General features: G+C 39.6%; 1 protein-coding gene across 1 annotated transcript in view; it reads right to left on the bottom strand.

The window, feature by feature from the left end:
• Nucleotides 1–20668, bottom strand: part of LOC127797251 (ubiquitin receptor RAD23c-like) — a 55184-nt gene that overhangs the window by 23328 nt on the left and 11188 nt on the right. The window contains exons 4-6 of the mRNA XM_052329972.1: nt 15599–15654; nt 15383–15484; nt 15093–15270 (exon numbers count right to left, since the gene is read on the bottom strand). Coding sequence (XP_052185932.1) covers nt 15093–15270; nt 15383–15484; nt 15599–15654 — 336 coding nt within the window. The remainder of the gene's footprint in view (nt 1–15092; nt 15271–15382; nt 15485–15598; nt 15655–20668) is intronic.

A 20668-nucleotide genomic window follows, 5' to 3' on the forward strand; every position in this document is an offset into this window, starting at 1 on the left:
CTTCGTGTTGGGTCTACCGTGAACCCAACGAGGTATGGATTCTGTTTTTGTAGTAGTTGACAGGTTTTCCAAGATGGCGCACTTTCTTCCATGCAAGAAGACGGCAGATGCAGTAGCTACAGCCAAACTGTTTTTCAAAGAGATTGTTAGATTACATGGAGTCCCTAAAACTATTACTTCGGATCGCGATATAAGGTTTTTGAGTCACTTCTGGATTACCTTGTGGAGAATGTTCGATTCATCTTTGAATTTCAGCAACACAGCACATCCCTAGACTGATGGACAGACAGAGGTGGTGAATCGTACCTTAGGAAATCTGATTCGCAGTGTTTGCAAAGACAAGCTAAGACAATGGGACCTAGTCATAGCTCAAGCGAAATTTGCCTACAACGCCATGCATAGCTCAACAGGAAGATCACCATTCTCTATTGTATACATGAAAGTTCCTAATCATGCATTGGATTTGGTAAAATTGCCAAAGGTACCAGGTTTCAATGTTGCAGCTAGTGACTTAGCCGAACACGTTCAAGCAGTTCAGGAAGATGTCAAGCAAAAATTGCACGAGGCGAATAAGAAGTACAAGGCAACAGCTGACAAGCATAGAAAGCACAAGGTATTTGCGGTTGGAGATGAAGTCATGATATTCTTGAAGAATGAACGAATTCTTGCAGGACAACAAAACAAGCTCAAGCCAAAGAAATATGGTCCTTACAAGATTATAAAGAAGATCAATGACAATGCTTATGTTGTGGATTTACCAAATCATATGGATATTTCCAAAACATTCAATGTTGCTTATCTTTCTTTGTATTTGCCGGACGTTGAGTTGTCATACCCAGATCATAATTCGATGACGAATTCTTCTCAAGTAGAGGTGAATGATGCGGTCACCAATCAAGACCCGGCCCAAAGCTGACCCAACCACGTCGGAACAATATTTTAATACTTTTTAAGTTTTAGAATTCTACTTGATTTAGGATTCAATTTCATGTTTCTACATGATTTAGAATTCTACTTCATGTTGGATTAGGATTTTAGTTGGATTTTGTTTACAAATATTAGATGGATTTGGATTAACCAAATACTATAAATATGAAATTGAGAAACTGGTTAAAGAATTGTTAAGCCAATCTATTATCTGACCTAGGCACAACCCTTTTGCTTCCCCCATCCTATTGGTTAAGAAAAAAAATGGCACTTGGCACTTTTGTGTTGACTGTAGATAGCTCAATGCCATCACCATTAAGGACAAATTTCCTATCCCAATCATTGAAAACCTACAAGATGAGCTTAAGCATGCCTCAATATTCTCTAAATTGGACCTATGATTAGGATGGATCCTAATGATATACCTAAAACAACATTCAAGACACACCATGGACATTTTGAATCTATTATCTGACCTAGGCACAACCCTTTTGCTTCCCCCATCCTATTGGTTAAGAAAAAAAATGGCACTTGGCACTTTTGTGTTGACTGCAGACAGCTCAATGCCATCACCATTAAAGACAAATTTCCTATCCCAATCATTGAAAACCTACAAGATGAGCTTAAGCATGCCTCAATATTCTCTAAATTGGACCTATGTTTGAGATACCACCAGATTAGGATGGATCCTAATGATATACCTAAAACAACATTCAAGACACACCATGGACATTTTGAATTCACAGTGATGCCTTTTGATCTCACAAATGCCCTTACCACATTTTAAGCCCTTATAAACCAAATTTTCGAGCCATACCTCAGAAAATTCGTATTGGTCTTCTTTGATGACATCCTAGTCTACAGTCCTTCCTTTGATCAACACCTAAACCACCTTAGGACTACATTTGAGATCTTGAGATTCAACCAATTGTGCATCAAGCAGTCAAAGTGCACATTTGCACAAAAACAGGTGGAATATCTTGGGCACATTATTTCAAGGGTTGCCGTGGGTACAGATCCCAAGAAAATAAAGGCTATTGTGACTTGGCCTAAACCCACCAATATGAGGACCTCAAGGGGATTCCTAGGGCTCACCGGCTACTACAGGAGATTCGTGAAAAATTATGGTATGCTCAGCAAACCATTGACTAAGCTACTGAAGAATGAAGGATTTAAATGGAACCCCAAGGTGGAAAAAGCTTTTGAATAGCTGAAAAGGCTTTAACTGAGGTCCCCATACTAGGCTTGCTTGATTTCAACAAGCCATTCATGCTGGAAACAAATGCTAGCAATTATGGAATAGGTGCAGTCCTATCTCAAAATGGCATTCCTCAGTCAAGCCCTAGCACCCAGGCACCAAGGTCTCAGCATTTATGAAAAGGAGCTAATGATTGTGTTAATGGAAATAAAGAAGTGGCGAAACTATTTTGAAAGAGGAAAGTTCATGATCAAAATAGATCATGAAAGTTTGAAATTCTTGTTGTAGCAGAGGCTGCATACTTAATTGCAAAAGAAAGGTATGGCCAAACTCATGGGGTTGAATTATGTGATTCACTTCAATAAGGGAAAGGAAAGTGTGGCAGCAGGTGCTCTATCTCGTTGCCATGAGGAAGGGATGTTTGCAACTATCACCATAGTGATGCTAGATTGGCTCCAAGAGGTCACGAATAGCCGTTAAAAGGGGGAATGAACAAAGGAGCTACTGGAGCAACTAAGCATTAATGCGAACAACAGGCCAGACTACACATTGATCAATGGAGTGATAAGGTACAAAGGCCAAATGGTTATAGGGGACTATGAGGAGCTGAAGGATAGTTCATACACTGCATGGGTCTTCAATTGGTGGTCACTCGAGCATACAAAATATCTACTGCAAGGTTAAACAAGTATTCTTTTTGCCCAATTAAAGAAATACGTGTGGGATTATGTTTTGAGATGTGATGTGTGTAAACGATGCAAACATGAGACAGTGGCTCACCCCAGACTACTACAACCCTTGGACATTCTAGACGACCGTGCATGGACCAGCGTGACCATGGACTTCATAGAGGGGCTTCCAAAATCTAAGGGTAAGGATTTGTATCTTTGTTGTGGTAGACATGTTTACTAAGTTTAGCCACTTCATTGGGCTATCCCACCTATTCACAGCCCAAGAAGTGGCTACAGCATTCATGGAGAATGTGGTAAAACTACATGAGATTTCTCAGTCTATCGTATCAAACTTAGACAAGGTATTTACTAGCTCTTCTAGAAAGAACACATGAGGTCTTTGGGCACTAAGCTCCTGATGTCTACTATATACCATCCTGAAATGGATGGTCAAACAGAACAAGCAAACCAGTGTTTGGAAGCATATTTAAGGTGCCTGAGCTTCTTACAACCCAAGTGGTGGCACAAGTGGCTAGTAGTAGCTCAATGGTGGTATAACTCGAGCTACGCTACCACAGTTTGATCAAAATGACCCCCTTTGAAGCTCTTTATGGCTACAAATCGGACTTACTTCCAGCTATAGGAGGACACACTACGGTGGCAGTAGTTGGGGCTTACTTGCAGCAAAGACAGGACACTATCTGGCTAGTTAAAGTAGAATTGGCTAAGGCAAAGAATAGAATGAAGCAATTGGCTGACAAGATGAGGAGTGAAAGGGAGTTCACAGTGGGAGAGGAAGTTTATTTGAAGCTCAACCAGCAGCACCTCAAGACACTGACCCATCAATCCATCTCCAAGCTAAGCCCCAAGTAGTATGGGCCATTTGCCATGATGGAGAAGATAGGTATTGTGGCCTACAAGTTACAACTGCTGAAAGATGCATGTATTCACCCCGTCTTCCACGTTTCTCTTCTCAAGAAAGCTATTGGAACATAGAGGTCCACTCCTACACTACCTCCTACGGTGGGATAAACCCCAGCAAAGGCATTACCTACAGTTATAGTAGACAAAAGGGTGATTCACTAAAATGGGGCTCCTCTCATATAGATACTAGTCCAGTGGTCATCCCTCTGCTCACACAACACCACATGGGAGTATTTGTCAGACCTTCTCAATAATTTCCTAATGCAGCAAGCTTGCTACACATTTCTTGAGGACAAGAAATGCTTTAAGGGGCAAGGATTGTCACATTAGCTAGCTAAGTAGTCATTGTAGTAAGGTTGTTATACCTTGTAAAATAAAACTGTGTTTGGCATAACTGGAAGAATGTTCTAGCATGCCGTGGGAATTGTTGTAAGCACAAATGGGCATGTGAGGCAATCGTTTTGGCGCCTAAATTCAGCCCCAGATCAATATAAATACTACTGATCCGCACCTAGCTGGATATGATGAATGAAATTGAAAATTAGTTTCCCTCTCAATTCTCTTTCCTTCTCAATTCTCATTCTCTTTCGCTCTCTAAACTTCTCTATTCTCTCCCTAAATTCCCCAATTCCCTTGCATCAACCATTCTCAAGCAATTGAGAATTCTCTTATCAAATCAGGAATCTAACACTTTTCTAGAGGTATTCCAGCAAGTCTATACCCAAGCATACTTGTTTCTTTTAACAAATCAAGTGTATATTTTCTTTGTAAGATGAAAAAACCTTCTTTACTCCGAGCCACCTCCATTTCTAAGAAATACCTCATTGTTCCTAGGTCTTTGAGTTCAAATTCAGCTCTCTATTACTTCTTTAAGCTCTCTCTATTTCTTACATGTCATCTCCTGTAACTATAATATCATCCACATAAACGATCAATATAGCTTTCATTCCATTAGTTGTGTGTTTTATGAACAAAGTATGGTCTGTTTGTCCCTGTTTATACCTTAACCGATTTAGAGTCATGCTAAACTTCTTGAACCAGGCTCTATAACCTGTATAGAGACCTTTTAAGCCTACAAACCTTTCCAGTGTCCACTTCTTGCTCAAAACCAGGGTGAACCCGCATATATATATTTCCTCATCCAAATCTCCATTGAGGAAGACATTTTCAATATCGAATTGATATAAAGGCCACTCTAAATTAACAGCAATAAAGAATAATACCCTGATAAAATTCAGTTTAGCCACAGGAACAAATGTCTCTTTACAATAAATCTCATAGGTTTGAGTAAACCCTTGGACCACCAATCGAGCCTTATATCTTTCAACAATTCCATCTAAATGATGTTTTATCGTGAATACCCACTTATATCCAACTACCTTCTTATTTGAGGACAATTCTGCTACATCCCAAGTATTATTACCAACTAGGGCTTTCATCTCTTCCAGAACAACCACCTTCCACTTAGGATCCTTCACAGCACTTTGGGTGGTTTTGGGGATTTCAACGTTGTTGATACTTGCAACAAACGCCCTGAACTATGGACACAACTTTGTATAAATCAAATGATTAGAAATAGGGTACTTAACACATGACCTTAACCTTTTTCATAGTGCTATAGAAACAACTCAATCCAAATCATCCATCCTTGTAGTTGTAATATCCCAAGAAAAAAAAAAAAGAAATTGAAAATGATAATAGGGATAATATTATAACCATAAAAAAATAACAAAAAAGTAAATGAAATTAAATTAGTTAAATCAATTAATTTGTTAAAACGTGTGGCTGTGCAGTGCGCTTGGAGAACAAGCATCAAATCTGATATTTTTCTCACATTGAGAGCAGTGGCCGAGAAACAGAGAAAGGTTGGGGGAAAGAGAAGTCGCGCGAGAGAGAGAGAGATGAGGGCTTGAGAGAGATCGAACGAGGGAGAGATGAGGAGGTGGCGGCCATGGCAGCGAAGCAGTAGCAGCCGCTGGAAGGCGACGGTGGCTGCTGGTTCGGGCGAGGAAGAAGACGCAGGGGAGAAGAGGGAAGCAACGGCCGCGGGGAAGAAAGGAAGAAGAAGGAGAAGAAGAAAGAAGGAAGGAAGAGAAAGGAAGAGGAAGAAGAAGAAGAAGAAAGAGAAGAAGAAGAAGAAGGCGCGCAGAGCAGTGCGCGGGAGAAGAAGGGAAGAAGAAGAAAAAAGAAGAAAGGAAAGAAAAGAAAATAAGGAAAAATAATAGGATTTTTGGGATTTTTTGGCAAAGGAAGTGATCAGATACGTGGGTAAAAATTAGTCGAAGCATGTCATGTTTAAATTATAAATTTTTCGCGATTAAAATTAATTAATTTGAGTCCCGGTTGTGTTATTTGCTAGGAAATGATTTAATTTGCATCGGGAGCTCGAGTGAGGTCGAAATCAGCTGATTTCAGGCAAGTTCCTAATGCTTTCCTCGTATTCTTTAATTCCCGTGAGAAACCCTGTGATTTCTCGTATTTTATACCCTCCCTTCGTCTGTTTCGGCTTGTTTATTAATTATGGAATTTTGAGTCATCCGATTTAAATTTAATTTATTAAGCTGGCTTCGAGGATTTTATTAACATGATTTAATTTAAAATAAATATGAGACTCGTTGAGATTTTAATTGTGGTGCGCTTACGTGGGATTTTAAACGGCTAAACTAATTATATTACACGGTAGATTTATTTAATTAAAGCTGCAATTTTATTTATTGCCAGCGAACGTTTTATTTCGCAGCGGGTGCGTAAGAAAAGCAAGGAACGGCCGTGTAAAGGCAAGCTCTTAACCCCCTCTTCTTGATCTTTAATTCCCGTGAAACACCCCGTGATTTCCTGTACTTTATTCTCTCCCTTACTTTAATTCGGCTCCTAACCTTATTTGTTAAATTATTATTCATTGTTCTAATTTAAATTAAATTCGAGGCTTCTATAATTTTATCCGTTGTGAGCCTACGGGGGTTTGTACCGCCCCCACTCCTTTCGGGAATGATGCTGAATCGGTTTGGGGACTAGGTTCCTAGACGTGAGGGTTTAATTACGATTTTATTGGATTTACTTACAGTTTTTCTCAAATTTATTTATGGTTCGGTTAGAGCTATCGAGCAGTGGGGCAAGGGTCGGTTGTTGGTGACGTTGGGGTAGACTATGGTACGGCCCTGATGTGGACCGTCGGGTGGACACCCCTAGTCACTGACCGTTGACTGGTGCCGGGCATTGCTGACTAGCTCTACCGGTATGTGATTTACTGCATGATTAGATACATTGTATTACTGTTCATGATTTGATATGCACATGGGTACGGGATGCATATTAGGATATCCATTTATTGAGAATGCTTGGACACGGACATTCTAGTTTGGTTAGGTTGCATCCACCGCGAGCATATGCATGGCGTGTGGTTTACTATGTGGGCGGAGCATGGCCTGATGCCTGGATGTATGGGCGCCTTGTATCACGTTGATGCTCACTACGCCATTGCATTTTTATGTGCATTGCATGGATACTAGTAGTATTTAGTTCTCGGACGGGAGTACCGTTCCGAGGGAGCCTATGGCTCGGTTGTCGGGAGTACCGACGGATACAGGTGACGGGAGTACCGGCCTGGGACAACGCGCGCAGGTTTGTGGAGACATTTGTTGCCTTTCAGGGCAACGGCAGGTTGGTATGGGACTTGGGTGCCAAGTGTCTTATGTGGGCCCCAAGGACCGGTATGTGCTTTTATTTTATGATGCTATTGAGCTGTTGTGTTGTAGCGTCTCATGGCTTGTGTGTGCCTGGGGGTTTATTCTGGGGTGAGATTTCTGGTTTTGTGTAGCCTTCAGCCTTTTCTTCCTTATGCTTGCTGAGTCTCTCGACTCACCTTGCTTTCCATCATTCCAGGTAGTGGCGGCGTGGGCCATAGCAAGGGAGTCAGCTTTAACGGCAGAGTCGGTGTGGTGTACAGGCAGTCTCGTCAATCCCTGTCAACTCTGATGATTGTGTAGGGTCTACTCTATTATTTTCTTCTGTGCCAGGTGTTTTCTCGAGTCTTGTGTATTTCGGCACAGGAGTTTGTGTTTGTTTATTTATCTTGTGACCGCTGTGTTAGCGGGGTACCCGTAGTGCATGCATGTGTTTTTCTTTGCTTCCGTTGCTCTCATCTTTGAGTATGCATGCCGGGGTGGTTTTTGTCTCTGTGTTTATTACTTTTCTCCTCCCGTAGGCGCTCCCGTTCGGGTAGTCCGGGCGGCTGGGATATCCGAGCGGGGGTGCTTACAGTAGTAGTGTTGTCCTCAGATGGACTAGCCTCAGGATTTAATGGCTAATTGTGTTGAGGTTCCTGATGGCACTTAGGCCACCTGGAATAAACTAGGAAAGGACTGTCAGGAGCTGGGAGGTACCTATCAAGGGCTGGAAGGTAAGTGTAAGGAGCTGTTTTAGGAATAGCATGTAAGGTTGTTTAGATCAGGCATAGAGATATCAAGAGGGTCAAGAGCCGCTACTAGTATGCTGTCAAGAGTTGATGCAGATGCTCCCCTTTGAGAACATACTATCAGTGTAGAGGGAATAGAATTAGGTAGAGGAAGTGAAATGAGGGGATCCCAAGGCCATTCTGCACCTAGCAAGCTCCTCTAAAGATGTAGGAGGATAAAAGGGGTGATCCTCATAGAATGTTACATTAGAGGACACAAAAAATTTGCGAGAGGGGGGACAATAGCACTTAAATCCTTTTGGGGAAGGAGAATACCTAATAAATATACACTTAAAGTGCCTTTGGTTCAAATTTGGTCCAAGAGGGATTATTGTTGAGAATATATACAGTGCAACCAAAAACCTTGGGAGAAAGAGAAGTAAGGAGATAGGCATGGGGAAATAGATCATGAAGAGTGTTAAGAGGAGTTATAAATTCCAGGGCTTTAGAAGGAAGACGACTAATGAGGTAAAAGACGGTAAGAACAACTTCCCCCAATAGGAATGAGGAACATAGGTAGTGAACATCATAACTCGGGCCACCTTAAGAAGATGTATTTTTTCTCTTAGCCACCCCATTTTGTTGAGGGGTGTATGGACATGAACTTTGATCAAATATGCCATGTTTAGAGAGATAGTCAGTGAAATCATGGGAAAAATATTATTAGCCATTACTAGTTCGAAGAACATGAATAGGAGTTTGAAACACATTCAAAATGAATTTGTGAAACCTTTTGAAAGTGCTATTGGTCCCTGATATTTCTCTCATAAGATAGACCTAGCAAATTCTAATATGATCATCAATAATGTTATGTCATTTGTACTAGATTAGGACTTTTTTTGTTGACAAATATATTTTGTATGCCTGCATTTGTATGTTTCTTTTATGTTTTATGGTTAGAATGTGTATTCTTCTAGAAGGCATGTTTCTAGAAGGGTGGTTGACCAAATTAGTTATTTGTTATTTCCAGTCAGTCAATCAATTAGTTAGACTATTGTAACTCACATCCCTATGGCCTATAAACAGGGATCGTGAGGGTAGGTAGGTCAAGAGCTTCATTCTGAGAAGGTTTTTTATTTCTATCTTGTGAGTTGGAATCGATTGAGTGGCTGAGAGTAAGGCTGGGGACAAGCTTTGTAATCTCAGTGAATCTAGGTAGCTTTCAGGGTATATGAGCTGGGTATGGATTTGGGTATTCACTGTAATCATCCTAAAGTTTGTATCAAGACAGTAGATTACAAGGAGGAAGCATCAGTCTGGATGTAGGTCCCATATTTTGGGACTAAACTAGGATAAATCTTGTTGTTCTTACTGTTTTTCCTTTATTTTTGTTTACTTCTTTTATCGTTTGTGTTCTTGGAGGTGGTGAGTGATTTTTGTGAGTCATTGGGCTGAGAGAATCTAGAGGGATTGTTGTGTTCTTACTCTTAACAAATAAAGGTTATAAACCAACGTGAACCTAAGATATTGGGATGTTTAGCAAGACCCTAAATGTCACTATGAATCAAGTGAAAAGATTTAGATGGTTTATAGGGTTGTATAAAATAATGAGAACGAGGTTGTTTAGCAAGAGTACACTACTCACATTGAAAAGGTTGTTCTTGGGATGATGTCCCCTCGTGAACGCCTCATACCACCCAACCCCAAGGGAATGGTAGAGGAGGTAAATTAGGGAGTCCTCGCAACCAATGATCGAACACGGGTCTTGTCGCTTTACGTGAGGGAGATGTGACCTTTCATGCAAGCCCCAGGTCCGCTGGGCTCTGCCCCTAGGGGCTTGAGACAAGGAAAGGTTGTTCTTTATTAATCAAAAGGTGAGGATACAAGGATTTTAGATATAAGAAACTAGGGTGTCATTTATGCCACAACAAAACATTGGCATTAAATGTTACATTAAGGACAACTTTATTGGTTGGAAAACTTGGAACATCTTCTGACATATAGTAAGGGCCATCTCTTGCCTTAGCACTACCAATCATTATCCCCGAAGACGAGTCCTGAAATATACAGTAGGATGGGAAAAAAGTTACACGACAATTCATGTCTCTTGTAAGTTTACTAAATGATAGTAAATTACACTGCAATCCAGGTACGTGTAGAACATATTTCAACTTTAGTTTTAATAAGCACATTGCTCCAAACCCCAAGGTAGGGGAGGTTGTGCCATCAGCCATAGAAATATTAATAGTTGTGCTACAAGGTGTATAATCTATCATAGAATTAGCCAAACTTGACATATAGTCTGATGCACCAGGATCCACTATCCAAACGTGTTTAGGGAGCATTTATGAGATTAATGAGTACTGAGGAATACCTTGTAGAGCTACTAAACCTGTTGGCTTAGGAGTAGGAGGACTTGAGGGGTTTGTACCTGTGGTTTGATTTAGAAACCTGTACCAAGCTTGAACCTGCTCTGCTAATAGGTTTAGATTTGTTATGTTCTCAGGTTCAGTGGAGACTTCAGTAGCATAGGTTGATTTGGTTGTTTCTCTCTTATTTCGTGGCTTCTAGTTTGCTAGTTTGCCATGAATCTTCTAGCCAGTGTTCTAAAACGCGCTACACGCTAGTCGGGCGCTCGACTGGGGCCTAGCACCTAGGGCGCCTAGGCGAGGACTAGAAAAATTGTTTTTATTTTTGAACATTTTGATGTTATTTTTAAGTAAATTAAAATTGAAACAACAAGTGAAATAATGAAATTAAACTTGGGAAAATAAATTGTTGTTTGCCAAGAGTCAACAATAGCAAGATGCAACAATAAAAAGTTGTTATAAATATTAAATAACATTAAAAAATATTAAAATATAAATAACATTTAACTTGTTTGCTCACAAGTTACAAATATTAAAATATTTAAAACAATAATAAATATTCAAATAACAAATTCACACATTAATAAATATTAACATAAACAATAAATTAAATAACAAAAAGTAAAAAAGGCAAGGCAACAGCAAGCAACAAGCGTTCTTGCTGCTTGCTTATTGCTTACTGCAGGGTGAGGAGTGAGGAAAACGAGAGAGAGAGAGAGCTGGAAAGCAGAGTGGAATGAAGGTCAGCGGCGGCAGTGTGAGACGAAAAGGCTAACAGAAATGGAAAGCGGCGACGGCGATTCCGCAAGAGACGGCAGTGGTGTGCAACGAGAGAGGCTTTGACAGAAAGGGCAAGCGGCGACGGTGACTCAACAAGAGATAGTCGGCGGTGGTGTGCAAAAGAGAGAAGGGGAAATCGACGAGGTAAGGGGAAACAAAAACCCTAATCGGCCAGGCAATTCACGCGGCTAGGCGGCCGCCTTGGCCGACTAGGCGCCGCGGCCGCCTAGCCGCCGCCCAGTACCGATTAGCCGGGCCGACGCCTAAGAGGGCCGATTAGGTCATAATCGCGGCGGTCTGTGTCCGCCTAGGCCAAGTTTTAGAACACTGCTTCCAGCATGCTTCCCTTGTGTGGTATGGTTTGTTACAGTGGTCACACCACTACTTATCCTTTCCTTGATTTCTTGGTAGTATCCTCTTTTTTTACAGTAATAAGAGCAGAATTTTGAGGGCCTAAGATTGAGTTTGTATGTTGGGTGAGTATCACCTTACGCCTGTTTTCCTCTCTCCTTACCTCAACAAGCACCTCTCTTAGTGTAGGAAAGGGTTTAGTATTTAATAATCTTCCACAAACTTCATCCAAATCTGAGTTAAGACCATGGAGAAAATCAAAAACACGATCATTTTCTAACATTTTAGTGTATTTTATGCTATCAGTTGGACACTTCCAACTAACAGTGTAGAATAAACCCATCTCATTCCATAACTCGATCAAAACATTATAATATTATGTAACATTAAGGTTATCTTGTCTAGTTGTAAAAATGGCTGACCTAATTTCAAAACATTGAGAGATATTCTCCAAATCTGAGTACATTTCTTAGACTACATCCCAAATCTCTTTTGCAATCTAGTAGAAGAGATAGGCTCTACCAATCCTTAGCTCCATTGAGTTGATAAGCCATGCCATAATAGTTGAATTTTCTGCTTCCCAAATGCCATAATTTGTTGTTGTGTTTGGTGGGATAGGAATAGCTCCTGTCAAGGATCCAACATTTCCCTTCCCCTTGATCACAAGCAAAACATATTGAAACCATTCTCTAAAATTACTCCCATTCAATTTATGTTGAGTAATCTGTAGAGGATGTTATCAATAGGGTTTGTAGAAAAATTAGACTAAGAATGAGGGTTAGGAAAACTCGTGGCTGAGGCTTTGGTTATGGTTGGGTTTGGTAGAGTTTCGGCCATGACTTTCAAACAGCCTAGACATTAAGATCTAGGTTACCAAGACTTGGCTCTAATACCATGAAATAAGTTGAATTCTTGAAAGCTTACTTGAATATTATTGGATCCAAGTAGAGTTATTTACATAAGTACAAAATATCTATTCTATCTCCTAGAAAATAGGAATAAATTCAAATTTAGATAACAGTAAACAATATTCGAAATGTTGTAATCTATCTTCTGCTTTCAAGCTGTATCTTTTCCCTAAATCTTGGGGTTTTATCTTATCTTCTAAGCTAGCTTATCTTTTAAATCATTAAGTCTTATCTTATCCAACCACCTTATCTTCCCTTTTTAAACTTGAACACCCAATCTCATCATCCAACATCCTTAAATTGAAAACGATGTTGGGCGAGTTGAGAAAGAGCACTTTAGTTCCCATTTACAAGAATAAAGGACATCTTCAGAATTGTGAAAATTATAGAGATATCAAGTTAATGAGCCACTATGAAACTTTTGGGAGAGAGTGATTGCGCAAAGATTAAGAAAAGAAACCAAAGTGTTGGAAAACCAATTTGGTTCCATGCCTGAAGGTTATCAATGGAAGCTATACATTTGTTGAGACAAAATTCCTGATAAAATCTTATGGAGGGTTAAAATTACTTATACATAAGTTATTAAAGACACGCATCATGGAGCAGAAACATGTGTTGAAACATGAGGAGAAGACACCAAAACTTTTTCAATTGCCATGGGATTACATCAAGGATCTCCATTAAGTCCTTACATATTTTCCTAGTAATGGATAAACTCACTAATATCCAAGTAGAGGCATCATGGTTTGAGTTTAGTGCAGATGACATTGTCTTGGCAGATGAGACAAAAGAAGTCATGAATGCTAAACGTGAGATATAGAGAACCATTTTAGAATCTAAAATTTTTAAATTAAATAGAAGTTTAGTAAAAATACAAGTGTAGTTAAAATGAACAGATGGTAAAACTAGAAGATCAATTCACATACATGCACACACACAAAAAAAAAAGGATCAATTATCCCCAAAAAATTGAGAGATTAATGAGGATGTAACCCACAGAATTAAGATGAGATAGTTAAAATGAAACAATGCATCTGGTGTTCTATGTGATAGTAAAATCCTAATAAAGCTAAAACGAACATTTTAAAATAGTCATAAGACTAACTTTGCTATATGGCACGAGATCTTAGGTAGTAAAGCACCAACTTGTGCAAAATATGCGTGCAACTGAGATGAGGATGTTAAGCTGGATGTCTGGCCATATAAGAAAGATAAAATCAGAAATGAGACTACTCGCAATATGGTCAAAGTGGATGAAATGGAACGAGTATTTAGCAAATGAGGGAGGGGAAAACCAAGAAAAACTTAGTGGGAGACATTTAAAGGTCGTTTAGTTGTGGAAAACAGCCCCGATTTTCCATAAAATTACTCCACATAAACCAAAAAATTAGAAAACTAGTTCAAATACAAAAAATTTCCAAATATAAAATGGAGATGTGGAAAACGCGACTTTCCAGAATTGAACTGAACTTAGAAAACTCTTAAAATAAATTTTATAAGTTTTCCTTATTAATTTGGAGAATTGGAAAATGCAGTTTTCCAAATATTTTCCCCAAATCAACTCCATCTCCTTCTCTAACACAAGTTACACAAAAGAAATTAAAACATCTCCTTTTTTAACATATGTCCCAATTTTCTAGATTTCTAACACTTAAATACATTTTTCAAATTTTCTGTGGAAAATGAAACCTAGAGATTTATAGAAAATTGGAGATAGAAAACTGAAAAATCATTTTCCACAACTAGAGAGCCCCTTAAGTTTGATATTTAATTATATACGGATCTTATAGAAGGTCATAGATAGAAATAAATAGGAAGCTAGAATTTATGTAGTTGAACCCCCAAAGTGGCATAAGGACTTGGTATGTTGTTAGCTGCTGCAAAGAATTTGATTCTCTTCCTTAGTTCCTTGTAAAGGGCAAATGATTGTCGTATCTTTTTCCCAATAATTGACAGATGGAAATTCATTACACGATCTTTTAACTTGTAGCCATTAAAATGACCAGAAGACCATTTTTACTTCAACTTTGCAGGTCACTACAAAAACATCATGAATTAGCTGTATATTTTACTAGTAAGATAGAGGATGCAACAACAAACTCAATATCTTTCTTCCCTCCTCCGTCCCTAGTAAATCACAAATTTAGAGGAAGGAAAGAAAGATGAAGAGAACAAGTGGAACAGACAAATTAAGGCAAGAAGGGAAAGGGATAGAGAAATTGAGAAGATTATTAGGCTCTTTATTATTTCTTTTGAGAGCTAGGGGTGTATTTATAACAATTTCTATTTTTTTGACAGTTGTTCCCTTCACCATTACTGCACATTGCACAAGGTGGGACTAATTATTATTTTACACAAAAAGCATGAGTAATAGGCTAATACAAACATATCATGACAGAACATCGTCAACACTCATTTACAATTTCATGAAACAGGTAATTGACAACAAGAACTTATTATTGGACTTCTTATATCTGCATGATTATGACATAACATGACTGGTCAAACTGTATTCCCAAATTGCCAATTGAATGAACAGAAGAAGGATCAAGCAGATATATTGAAACTTACAGAATATAAATATTCAACAGCTCTCTCTGGGTTATTGTAAGCAGCTCGAAGAGCGCGGACAACAGTTTCCCTATCCCAAGTCCCTCCACCCATATCAAGAAGTTGCTGGATTGTTCCCTCGAGGTTACTACCAGAAACTAGATTTGATGCTGCTTGACCATAAACATCAGACTCTGACCTGGTTGAACATGCCTTATTGACAGTTAAGTGGAAGAAATGCAGCACTTTCCCAGATAAACAAATTGATGCATGTGATAGAAAATGATTACTAAAGAAGAAAAAATACTCACGCAGCAGTAACTGCAGAATCACGAGCTGCAGCTGGAGCTGGAGCAGGAGAAGGAGCAGGTGCAGGAGCAGGAGCAGAAGCAGGTTGGGGCACAGGTGCAGGCCTGGGGAGAGAGAACACAAAGAAGAACATGTTGTACAAAATTCGATCACAAAAACATAAAATAATATTATTGAAGGATTGTTTTTCACAGTTTCTGCAGTAAACTCAGACTTACAGTGTTGAGGTTACTTCTGGAGCTTGGATAGCTGCAGTAGAAGGTGGGGCACTTGTCTGTGGCATTTAATTAGAGAGCATAATTAGATGTATCTCACATGATAATCTGGAAACAATCTAAAAAAGAGAATGGTGATGACATACTAAAATACAAAAAAAATAAAAAACGTGCCAGTGAGTCAGCCTGATTTAAGATGCTATGATTGATGTCAGTACATGTACACTATCAAACTGAAGTCCACGCACCTAATAAGGCATACCTATGGATGTAAACTCTATACTACATGATCTGGAAGTAGCAAGCATGCCTTTTTCACCCCCCCCCCCCCCCCCCCACCCCAAAAAAAAAAAAAAACTCAGAAAAGCCTGACATGTAAAGAAATTTAAACTACAGATAACCCACCCCACAAATAATAAAACCATAACATCTTACATACAAAGTCCTTCCAGCAGAGAATTTGACTTCAAAGATTTATTGAGTTAATATGTATTCTAAGAAAGGTTTTTGTCACGACCCCAAGGAATTCCCAAGGATATAATAGTCATATGAATTATAGGTTTCTTATTTTGATTGTATTGTTGCTATAGCTGTTAGTATAGCCAATTGTAAGCCTAAAAATAGGCTTGAGTAGTTAGAGAATGCCATGCTTATGAATGATAATTGAATTCCATTTTCCCTCTCTCAATTCCCCCCCCCCCCCCTCTCTTTGTGTGTAAATAATATTCTCCAATTCTTGCTATTTATTCCCCTCTTTTAGTCTAATTTCCCTCCATTTCTTCCAAATTCCCATCCGAACCCTAGCCAAACCCTAGGGTCGTAACTTTTGGTATCAGAGCCGATGATTCTCAGCTGTAATTTCAATCGATTCTAAGGAGGCAAAGGCGATTTCCAGTGCTTTAGACGAGTAAAATTCGACTGATAATTGAAGTAGATTCAGGCGAGAAGGATTAGTGCCAATGATTCTTGGCGAATTGTAGGCGAAGCCGGTTCCATAATCGGATCCGACTTGAATTTTAATGGTGACGGTCCTTAGATGTTGAATTGGTTCTGGACGATTCAAGAAGCGAGACATTGGAGGTGTTGGACAGTGATTGGGTGAAGTAGACGATGATTAGTTGCTGGTATCAAGACTCAACGAAATTTAGAGTAGGTGGCTCGAAATTGGAAGGCAATCGTTGAATCACTTCAATTCTGATGATGATTCGAAATTAAACGTTGTTCCAACGATTCAAAAATTGAAGCGCGTGTAGGGAGCGAACGTTGTTGTTCAAACAATACGAAAATTGAAGTGTACTAGAGGGACGCCTGATGACAAGGAACATGACTGGAAGAGACATGGCGTGGAAGAAGACCAGGTGAGTCCTTCGATTAACTTTTGGTGGACTTGAAGGCACGGAATAGGTCTGGGCAAGCGTGGAACCCCAACAATTTCAAATTGAGATTCTAGAGAGTAAGGAAGGTTGTCGATTACAGATCAGTTGCAAGTGGCGAAGCCGAGCAAAGCAATTTTGGCTTAGAATTGAAGATGATGTAGGTCGGGAGAGTTTTGATAGTGATCAACGAATTCTGATCGATTTCTAGTAGCCACAGAAACCAATCGTATCCTTAGGAAGACTACAGTAGAGCAAGACCGTGGCAACTTAGCTGCGCCAGATCCGATGGTCCTCGATAGATCGGTAAGGGTTGGAATTGCAGGCAACGCAAGGCGAGCGACTCTCGAAACCGGTCTAGGTCACTGCATGTGACCGAGGTGGGAAGGAAGGCGCGATCGAAAAAGGTCCAGAAGTGAATTCTGCAAGTGACGATGCTGATATTTTGCCCAAGTTGATTGTGCTGGAAGTCTAGAAGAAATCAAAGAGAATATAAAGATGATCAAGTGGCAATTAGATTGCAGGACTTAAATGTAATAAACTATAATTAATAGGGGTAGTTTAGACTTCATAACAGTCAATTATTTCCCCTAGGAAGATCCGCCTCTCTATTTTATAAATAGAAGGGTGAGGAAGCCAGATTAGATCATCAATCAATTTTTAATTTCATTCTCTTGTGTTCAAGTACAGTGAGAAGAGAGAGAGTTGTGATAGAATAGTTCTTGGAGTCTTCATGTGAGGTTTGTATTCAAGAGATAGGAGAAGGCAAGTGAGAGGGATTTTTCTACTGATTTCCTAAGTTCTTAGTGGATTGTTCTCTTCTTGGAGTGCTGGATGTAGTGTTATTTCTATGGCATGAACCAGGGTAAATCGAGTGTGTTGCATTGTGGTTTGCTTTCTTGTTCCTCTTTTTAATTATGTTGATTACTTACTTTCTGTTTTTTTTTTTTTTTTTTTTATCCTTGTGTAGTGATTGATTTCGGTGAGAATATTGAGTGATTCTTGGGCCATATTAGTACTCGGTTTTAACAAGTGATTCTCAATTGCCTTGATTTCAATTGTGATTCTAAACTCAGATTTGGAAGTTGAGCGAGAGGGGAATTCTAGGAAAATTCTGACTTGATTCCGGCAGATTTTATGGGCTGCAGCAGAATTGACTAACATGGGAGGCAAATTTAAAGCTGAACCAGGTTCAGAAATAGTAGGCCTAGCAGATTCTTAGAAGGCGGTTATTAGCAGTGTACGATCTGATTTTGAAGGAAACTCTAGAAGCTGACCGATTCTTGATTGTTGCATTTCAGATCAGGTGATTATCGAAGGTTGTTCAGCAACTGAACTTTAGAGGTTGTTTCTAAATCAGAGATTAAGAAAGATTGTACAGAACAACAATCTATGGAAAGATCAATTTTATGAGGTTGTTGATCATTTTAAGAGGCGGAATTCTGAAGCTAGGGAATCTAAGGTAACGCAGGAGGCAATGACCCATAGCCGAGAGGATAGTGCGGCCAACAAACCAAACATGCGTTGGGATCTAGTTGCCTCTAAAGAAAGAGTGCAAAGACACTTAGAGAGGCATCGGAAGATGATGACGATGGAGCAACATGGCCAACAGATCAACAGCATGTTCAACATGTTGTCTTCGCCACATGAATTTCGATTTCCACCATTTTTCCCTCCCCGAGTAGCAGCTGATCCAATTCTGCCCAACCATGGTACCCTCCCTATGACCCATGGCTTGCAAGAGGCAGAGGAACTACTGGCCTTAAAATCGGAAATTCAAGTAAGGTTCATCTTCCCTCGCTTCCCATCACGCCCCAATGCCTAGGGAAGGGAAGGCGAGGGGGATTGATATTGCTGGAAATTTACATGACCAATTTGGGAAGAAGAAGAACATGACTAAGGTGACTAAGGAGTTCAACAATTTAAGGCATGAGGGATAGGTGGTAGATTATTGGGATAAATTTGAGGAGCTGAGACCCCTAATATGGGGTGCTCAGCTAACCCTGACAGAGCACTATTTTGTATCAAGATTTGTTAGTGGGTTGAAGGACAAACTAAGGTTAATGGTCAAAATGATAATGCCTGCAAACGTGAAAGAGGCAGCCGAGAAAGCAAGGTTGCAGGAACTCACCTTGGAAGCCATCTTTAAGAAGCATGGGTTGCAACCTAACGAATCTGCAGAGAGGAGCCAACAGATTGAAGGAGCCTCTAAGGCTGCAAGTTATGACCAGCAGGAATCTGAGGAAAATTTAGAGTTGGACTAGCTAGTTGTAACTGAAAACTCCAGCAATGAAGAGAGATCGGACATGGATATCAGTAAGAATCACAACTAATATTTGCAAGAAGCTAATGGAGTAGCATCGGAAGATGAGGATGATGTTGCAGATAAGTTCCATGCCAATGATGAAAGACAACCATGCAACAAGGACTTGGACCAAAGGAAGAAGCAGGAGGCTGAGGACTTGCACAATCCTGCAGCTATTGAGAACAACCATGTGGTTCAAAAGATGATGGAAAAGGAGGCTGCTGCCACACGGTTCAGGAGTTCGGATATTGGAGAAGGAATAGTTGACATGAAGGTCCTCGAAGTCTCTATTGAAGATAAGGAAGAAGAAGAGGTTGGGAAGATGGGAGAGATGACCACACCAACCTTGAAGTTTGAAGATTACAATGGTGAGGGAATTAGTGCTTTAATCAAAGTGAATGCCCAGTGGAGCACAATTCAAGGTTGGTTAGAGACTGACAAAGGCTGCTTGTGCTTGGAAGAATTTTTTGTTGAGGGGGAACAAGACTCTTGTTGTTTTGTTTATTCCTATTTCAGTTTGAGAGCTGCAACGTCGAATCAGATTTTGGCCTGCAGCAAAGTTGGAATTCCTTTCTATGATTGGAAATGATATGGTTGCAGTAATAATGGTTCAATTGGAACCATTCTCAATGGCAATCAGGATGAGGGGGATAGCTGGACTTGTTGTTGCAACAAGTCATAATACTGATGTTTTTGAAGAAAAAGATACGGAAAGGCAAAAGAAAAAAAAGATAAGAGATAAGAACAAGAATAGGCGATGAAAAAACTAGATTATTAAGGCTGGAATTGACTAAAGAACATGGTCAGCAGCTGCCAATTCTTGGGGACAAGAACTGTTTAAGAGAGAAGATTGTCGCGACACTAAGAAATCCCTAGGGATATAATAGTCATACGAATTATAGGTTTCTTATTTTGATTGTATTGTTGTTATAGCTGCTAGTATGCTGTTAGTATAGCCAATTGTAAGCCTATAAATAGGCTTGAGTAGTTAGAGAATGCCAAGCTTATGAATGATAATTGAATTCCATTTTCCCTCTCTTAATTTCCCTCCTCTGTGTGTGTGTGTGTGTAAATCTTCTCCAATTCTTGTTATTTCTTCCCCTCTTTCAATCTAATTTCCCTCCGTTTCTTCCAAATTCCCATTCAAACCCTAGCCAAACCCCAGGGTCGTAACAGTTTTATTTTTGGTTCTTTTTACGTGTGTGTGTCTGTTCCTGATCCCAGACATCACTTTAGTCGAAGATTTTGTTTTCCTTTTATTTCAGGTAACACAATAAAAAATTATATGCTAAACCCAACAGACCATTGGCGCCATGCTTACCTCCATAATAATAGGCCCAATACACCGCATATATAGTAATTGGCTGGAAACAAACATTTGCAGCAACTCACAAA

Source organism: Diospyros lotus, chromosome 3 (genome assembly GCF_014633365.1).
Source record: "Diospyros lotus cultivar Yz01 chromosome 3, ASM1463336v1, whole genome shotgun sequence".
In the NCBI taxonomy this organism is placed as follows: Eukaryota; Viridiplantae; Streptophyta; class Magnoliopsida; order Ericales; family Ebenaceae; genus Diospyros; species Diospyros lotus.